The following is an 8,660-nucleotide window of genomic DNA, read 5'->3' on the forward strand; positions in this document are numbered from 1 at the left end:
CTCCACTATTCTCGTGCCACGAATCACTTCGAGTGTGGTCTTGAACAATCACGAATCAAACATAAAACCAAAAATATTTTTTTACTTTTAGTAAGAAAATAATTCTATCTTAATAGAAACCGGTAGAATTATTATTCCTAGAAAATAAAATTTATGCTTAGAAAATAAATTCTCACTATTTTCGGGTAGAATAAAAATATCTCAAAGTTGTACATTTTAAACTCTATTAGTGCCATCTATTTTTAGGGATGGATAGAAGAATCCTGATTGAATTAGTAAAATACAAATAATACTTATTTGATAGAAAAACTAATCCCTTAGTTCTACTAGGAGAGGGGTGACACACCATAGTTAAATATACTAGGGTTGCTGCCCCTCATATGTATTATGAGGGGTTTTTAGCCTCTCTTGTATTAGGTCAAATATGTGTTTCCTTAGCTTTTAACCTAATACTTTGTAATTTAATCCAACTTAGTACATGTTTTTCTATTTTCCAAAGTAAAAATTAATTTTTAATTAAATAATTTTCTTAATTTAATTTTAATTTCGTTAAAGTCATGACAACTTTACAGTAAAAGAATTTATAAGAAAATATATTTAATTTTCTTATTCAGTGGATTCATAGTAACCAATTAATTTAATTCTATTTTCGAACTTTAATTATTTAATTAAATAATAATTAAAAATTTTAAATTAATTCTCATGTAATTTCCATATTTAGTGAAAGAACACATTCAATTCTGAATGTAACCCATTTCTATACCTTTACCATTTCATCCATTTCTATTCATTTGATTCTTTATGCAATTCATTTATGGTTTCAACAAGCTAGTAGGGGGACCTATTGAACATATATAATTAGGTCTCAAATGATTTATAATCAAGTTCAAACTTTTAGCCTATTAATTACAAACTCATTTAGTCACGAAGTCATTCCACTATAGTATTGTGATTGAGCTCTCCTTAGTTACATACCATTACGAAAGTTATTCGAGCAGTGCTCGTCTAATAACCTTGTTATAAACGTGTTACGCTTATAAGATATTGTTAATCTCTTTTGTATAAATATGTTATCCTAATATGATCCTATTTTATCTCACGGTAACCATTACATCTTCATTCATTGAAAGTCAAATACTATTAAATAGTAATTAAGTCATTTATCACAAAGACAAACAACCCATCACTGCGTTTACTTTTCATCTGTCATGTAATGCCAATGAGAGAATATCATTTACCCATTTCTTGGACCATGGATTACACTATTGTGAATGATACTACATACTGCATAAGTCGTATACTTAAAACACTAGCTTTCGATTTCTTATCTATTTGAACTAAGACTTTTACTTACATCAAAGTATACGAGTCATGCATACATAATCCAACATCCACTCAGGATTAATGTATGTCACATTATGAACGTTAGAAGTGAATAAATCCATAAACGAATATAAGATCTATTCTATACTTGGGTCTTGACCAATGTACTGTCAGTTTACTCAAACACATTTATGTCTCTATCTTCTGAAATTCATCCACTCTGATGTTTAAGACAAAGCATCTTTTGAATTGGATTAGATAAACGACATATTAATCTTTCAATCAGTTTCTCATTTCCGATTAGACTAATGATATGTTTATGTTAATCTACTAATGTAAGCTATTTTTTCGTATTACGATCCGACAACGTAATACTGCTTAATATTAATTAAACATTAGATAATCAATGAGCTAATATTTGCTTCCATCTTTCTTTATGTGCAAAAACCATTAAAGGCCATATACAAGAACATTAAAGTAATTTATGAATATTATTATTAAACCAGTTTATTTGAAAAATATAAATATACATGAACAAAAATACTACATTTAGAGTTTTAGATCCAATAAAATATTCTCATAATTTTTTAATCGAATTGAATACTCGATTAAGGTTGTCATAAGCCCAATAAAAGGTTTAATTAATAGAATAGTGAATAAGCTTCTTTATGTGTATAAAGAAGGAAAAAAGAATAGCAATTAAACCACCTGCCTCGAACTCCATCTAGTAACGAAGAAATCAAGACTCCAAATCCGGTGAAAAACATGGGAATCTCCGCTTTCAAACACCTATAAAGTAGCTAAAGAAAAAAGGAGACTGATCCATGCAAGAAAAAAGTTGAGCATTGCTATATTATAAAACCCAAGAAAAGAAAATGATTCGTTCTTCGATCTTTACTCATAATTCACTGACATCCATTTGCCAGTTTGGAACTATATTCTTTTAATATCCATTAATGCAGCCAATAACACCTCTGGCACCATCACTATATCTCACTCATACTCGTTCATACGTCACAATATATAGTATATCTACCTTACTCCTTAATTACTTCATTCAATCTTTGATCCATCAACTCCACTTTTATTAATTCTTGTAGATAACCATGCAAGACCCAATCGGGATTCCCGCTTGTTTTTCATCAGGTGAGAAGCCAACCGACCATGATCCGGCGGTAACCAGGTGGGGTCAGAGTGTTTTCATGTCAGTTTACCGTACAAAAATGGCGGATCACTGTCGTTTGATCACCGTCACTTGGTGCAAGAATCTGTTGCTTCATGGTCTTTCCATATCAGTGGAAGGTCCAGAGGGGGAGTCTCAGTATACCTGCAAAATCGAGCTTAAACCATGGTATTTTTGGAGGAAACAAGGCTCCAAACGCTTCACAGTCGATGATGGTAAACCCTTTGATATCTTCTGGGACTTGAAATCTGCTAAATTCAACGGCGAAACCGAGCCTGGATCTGATTACTACGTTGCTGTTGTTAGCGAGGAAGAGATTGTTTTACTCCTTGGGGATCTAAAGCAAGATGCTTATAGGAAAACCGGATGCAGGCCTGCAAGTTTTAACCCCATTTTTGTCTCGAGAAAAGAGCATATATTTGGGAAAAAGAAGTTCAGTTCAAGAGCTAAATTTCATGAAAAAGGTAGGTTTCATGAGATCTCAATCGAATGCAAGAATGGGGTTGATGATGAACCTGAAATGGAGATGAGAATTGATGGACATGTAGTCCTACATGTCAAGCATCTCCAATGGAAATTTAGAGGCAATGAATCCATTTATGTCAACAAAACAAGAGTTGAACTTTATTGGAATGTTCATGATTGGCTTTTTAGCCCTGGTTTAAGGCATGCTTTGTTTATATTCAAGCCTATTTCTTCTTCTTCTTCTTCTTCTTCTTCTTCTTCTTCTTCCTCTGAAACAGTGAGCAGTGCTCCATCAGAAGGGTTTAATCACAGTGGATCGTCTGAATATTGCTTGTTTGTGTATGCGTGGAAAGTTGAATGACAGCAAAGAGGCCATAGGTCGCTTAAAAATCAATTCGTGTGATTGGGAGCGTATGAATCCCGAAAAAAGGTTGGATTTACTTACAGCTGGGACTGAAACAAGTATTGAATACCAAACATGCCTAATAATTCTCCATATCAGAGGCATCTGCCAATTCCAGGCTCCAGCTGTTTTGTTTTTTATTTTTATTTTTTATCTGATCTGGATAAGTGAGCTGTTAAGCAAAGCTCCTCTCAGTATACTATTATGTATGTTTTTCTGATATTTTATAAAATAAATTGAAGTACAAAAGGGCGATAAGTGTTATTCGTGGGTTAGTGAATGTCTGTATTCCGCAAATCATTGCTGGGTTTTTTAGTTAGGTATAATAGATTTTAATCTTACTTTTTAAAATAAGTAACAAATATGTTTCTAAGGGATATTTTAAGATATCTAAAGAGGTCAAGTTCAATTTGATGTTTGTGTCATGTATGTTATGAGAAAAGTATTGTAAATTATAATCAACAATATCTCATACATTCAGACACTCATAAATGTTAAGTTTAGAGCTTTTAACTTTAGTTAGGTAATTTATTTACTTGTTGTCTCAATCAAACTATTTAAATTTTTGGAAGTCGACTTCAATAGTTCTTGACTTTCACTCTATACATACTTACCTTTTCTCTTCTCTTTATACTTAAAATTCTCTCAATTTTAAAAAAAAAAGTTTTATTATTTTGTACCAGCTTTTTAAAATTGGAAGAGTTGTTGAACCGATCAGGCCACCGATATATTGGTATAATCAGTCAATCGGTTCAATTAAATAAATTATCAAAAATTATAAAAAATAAAAAAAATTAGTACAACTAGCTTTTTAAATCGGTCCGTACTGGTTTCGAGGTCAATTGGTTTGATGCCTCTCTCTCGGGTGGTACCTTGAACTATTTTCGTTCTAACTGGTTTGATCTCGTTCAAAACAATCATGATTTTGCACTTCTTTCATTAAAGGAAAAAATGATTGCTTCAAAGTTTATGAAAGAATACATTACAAACTATGCCATCAATATGGTAAAGTTTCAAACTCTTTTTTTCTTTTTGAAATTTTGTAATTTTTGCAGAAATATTTTTTAAATATTGAGAAATTTAATATTTATTTTATGATTTTTTGAACTATTGGATAATTGAGTTCTTCAAGTTTGGCATAGTCTAAAATTCCTGGATGTGTCGAAGGGCGCTTGACGTATGAGTGCTATCGTTTTTTGGATGCCATCCCATCTAAGAATTAGCCAGGGAATGAACTAGACAGGGATTGTATGATATGCACGTGTTTGGAAAGGCTTGTCCAACCGACCCATCCACTTCATGCAATAGTGGAGGAGATAGATTGATATGCTAGAGCTTGATAGATTGATATGCTAGAGCTTGGACACTTTGGATGGTAGAGGGAAATGTTGTTCCTAGGCAAGTATCAAAACATTGTCCATTACATATATCTTTCTCTATTAAAGCCTTTTAAGGCTGTCGGTAGGTTTAGTTGGGGTTCTACAACTCTAGTGTGGAGGTACATAGTGCTATGTAGGGTGACATGAGAACCAATCGGTGAATTGAACAATTGTTCCCTACTTTTGCAAACAATGGGATGGGTACAAAGTTGTGGTTACCACCCATCCTTTCGCAACCATAAGAATTCTCTATCAATAGAAGGTAAAAACAAAATCTTGTACAATATCTTGAAATGACTTCATCTACTGGTATTTGTAATCCTTTATTGCATGAAATATTTGAAGGAATTTAGTGGTTGCTTAGATCATACTTGTTATAGTGAGGACTTGATTTGGGTGTAATAAGAAATCGATCGACAAGTTGATGAAGACATATGTTGATGTTGTATTTGCATTTAATTAAATTCAATATTTATATTAATGTATATAACTTTATTTGTATATATTTGTGATTTCTATGGATGATGTACTTGGACAATAAAATTTCCATCATATCAAAGATAACTTTTGAGCATATGTGTTTTTCAAGGTGTGGATGCCTATAATCAATTTCTACATCATGGAGTGGAAACACTCTGACTAGGTGAAATAACATTTTGGGTTCATCTAAGATATTCCAAATGACCCACAAAACATTGAGCGACTTCATAAGATAGATTTGAGGAAGCAGGATAAGAAATAGCTGATGAAACATACATGATAGGTTGAGCTATGAGACGAACGAGTTAAGTAATGCATATATGGGTAAATTATTGAAGACAGTAATTTCCAACCTTTGAGGCATATATGTAATGGTTCAGTTAGGTGGGCAACTGGTGGTTCTATATGGTAGAAGAGTATCTAGTTGTAAGGGAACAACACATACCATCCAACTGTCAATAAGGACATTAGCAAGGTTGTGCCCAAGAATTCGATCCTAGTCTTGAAAACTTAAAGACTTATCTAAGTCTAAATGCTTCTTCTGCAATAAGAAATGACACTTCAAAGTATATTCCAAAGAGTATAAGGACTATCTAACCTTGAAAGAGAAAGGTAATGAAATCTTAGTCATTGAAATCTCTTTAGTGGAATATTCAAGCAACTATTGAGTTATTAATTTTGGAGCCACTAATCATGTTTGTGTTTTTTTGTAGGGGTTCTAGAAATGATAAATCTACAAGATAGGAATCACTAATTGCAAACTAGAGATGGGAGCAGTGTGGCAGCAGAAACAGTAAATTTAATTTCTGTTGCAGGTTTATTTCATGATAGGTATATCGTAAGATTTAATATAAGTATTGAAATTCATAATTATTGTTCTTTTATCTATCATGGGTGGATGGAAAATAATCTCTATTTTATCAAACCAATGATATACTCACTGCTAAAAATTGAACTCGTGAATAAGAAACTTCAAATTTCTCACTCTAATGAGACATACTTATGGCATCTAAGGCTTGAATATATTAACCAGGATATAACCACTAGACTTGTGAAAGGTGTAACCTTAAGATCATTTAAAAAGGTGCATCTTTTACAATGTGAATCTTGCTTGGAAGGTAAAATGACTAAGAGACCTGTAATGTGAAAGGTATAAGGGCCACTCAATTCATAGAACTGGAATACATTGATTTATGCAATCTCATGAACATTAATTGAGGTGCCCCAAACCCAAACAAGATGATCCGACCCAAATTTTGAACGTCACATTAGCCACCAGAATGATTGTCCATTAACCACCACAAATCACACCATCCAACCTATCACACCTCACAATTATATGATTAATTCATATTAAAAATAAATCCTAGAACATGCTTTACTAATCAAATCAACAAAAATATTTTATGAAAGTCAATCATACGATACCTGCGACTTGACCTTGCGACGAGCTCAAAAGGAAAGATTTTAACAACTCGCAGTTGGCAAGGCTCACACTTTGCTAGCTTGTAGTCAACTCGGTGAATCCGTAGCACGTAGTCTAACCTATGAACCCCTATTCTTGGCGAACCCAAATCTTGTGAACTCTAAAAAAATCCTACCCTCACGAATTTGACAGATTGATTTTACAAATAGTCCATCCGCGAACTCTACCTCTATATTGGCAAACTCTACCCTTTGTATTTCTTATTTTTACCTTACATCTATTTAATGTTTCTACATGACAACCCCTTAGTCTTGCGACCCCTAAAATGTTTTTTCCTACTCATTCAATCATCAACTAGATAGTTTGCAGGCTTCAATAATTTCACACTACAAGTGAAAATTTATCTCTCGTGCATACCAAACAATAATTGATTTAAACATACTTAAGAATTAATGACGTGTACCTCATTGTCCAGTGAGCTCCTTAGTCTGCATATATTTGTTAGTCCATTAATTTATCAAACAAATCAGCATGCCATTACAATCCAAACATTCAATCACTCAATCAAGTAGTTATAAAAGACACAAAAATCCACAATTAACCGTCTATAATGTCTTTTTTACATCCCATCAAAATTTATTTAAAATCTAAATCTAAATCTAGTCCTTTGGAATAGTCCCATAGTGCCTTCACATTAGGGTTTGGAAACACAATACATACTCAAGGAATTTGCCTTGCAATGGATCACTAGAAAGCCCCACTTCTCAATTGCCCTGCGAGCTACTTTTTTGTACAATGAATATAAGAAGTGTGAGCTTATTGAAGTTCAATGAGCATACAAAACATGTTACAAGTGAATACATCAATCAAGTTAAAAGTTGTCATGCTATACAGTTTACACAAAATACAGCTCGCATGGTAACAACGGCATAATAGCTCGCATGATATCCAACATAATCTTCGGGCCACAGTGTCTTATCACAATATGATGTGAATAAAATTTTCTGTATATGGTGGAAGTTCTACCATGGGCATTTATTGTCCTCAAAAAAGAGGAAAGTCGTTCATCCATCGCTCTTCTTTGTTGAGTACTCACAATCCTATGACATACCAATGATATCCAACGGTTTCAAGTTTTCACAATGTCAACATATCATTCTTAACAAATTCACAGTATAGAATATAATAGGGCTCGCATTTTAGCAGAGCTCGTACATGGTACAGCTTGCAATTCAGCATAGTTCGTAGAATAGCACAATTTGCAATACACATTATTCACATCTCATACAGTTCTCATTAAAGCATAGTTCGCATATAATATAGCTCGCATGCAGCATAGCTCATATACAATCTTAGTTCATGTGACACCCCAAACCCATTTCCATCACCAGAATAGGGTTACTGGGTATGACCGTACAAGTCGGAACATTGCATAACAAATAGTATTCAATTATTAATTTAATTGAATAATTACATATAATATTCATAATGAAACAAAACATTTTATTACAACATTAAATTCGAGCTTTTAAAACCCTAAAAATAAGTTACGAACATTCAGGGACCAAATTGGAACAAATCAAAACTTTCAAGACAAATTCAAAAATTTTCAAATCAAGGGTCACACGCCGTGTGTCAAGGCTATGTGACAAAACCTAGCCTTTGTGGCTCCAAACATGCCCGTGTGGCTATCCTACACGCCCATGCTCGACCTCACACGCTCTTGTGCATGAACCGTGTAACTCTCTAATTTGGATCACATAGTTGTGTGTTAGCCCGTGTGAAAACTGTAGCCATACTATTTTTAAACACGTTCTGGGTACACGCTTATGTGGCCTACCTGTGTGTATCAAACGGTCGTGTGATAGCCCAAGTCTCAGACTGTGTATGCCTAAAAATGACCAATTTCAAGCTTGATTTCCAACCATATGCACAGGTACCTATACCAATTCATATTACATGTTCACAAGGCTGTAACCACAAATAAAAGCAACTGTAACC

General features: G+C 33.4%; 1 protein-coding gene across 1 annotated transcript; it reads left to right on the forward strand.

The window, feature by feature from the left end:
* Window positions 1–2,344: 2,344 nt before the first annotated feature.
* Window positions 2,345–3,664, forward strand: LOC107887058 (uncharacterized). The gene has a single exon (XM_016811186.2). The coding sequence runs from the start codon at window positions 2,430–2,432 to the stop codon at window positions 3,330–3,332; it is 903 nt and encodes a 300-aa protein (XP_016666675.1). The 5' UTR covers window positions 2,345–2,429; the 3' UTR covers window positions 3,333–3,664.
* Window positions 3,665–8,660: the final 4,996 nt, after the last annotated feature.

The sequence above is a fragment of the Gossypium hirsutum genome, chromosome A03, assembly GCF_007990345.1.
Source record: "Gossypium hirsutum isolate 1008001.06 chromosome A03, Gossypium_hirsutum_v2.1, whole genome shotgun sequence".
Classification (NCBI taxonomy): domain Eukaryota; kingdom Viridiplantae; phylum Streptophyta; class Magnoliopsida; order Malvales; family Malvaceae; genus Gossypium; species Gossypium hirsutum.

Bases quoted from the DNA above. Each gene is read 5' to 3' on its own strand.
- LOC107887058 (XM_016811186.2), top strand. From the start codon at position 2,430: ATGCAAGACCCAATCGGGATTCCCGCTTGTTTTTCATCAGGTGAGAAG.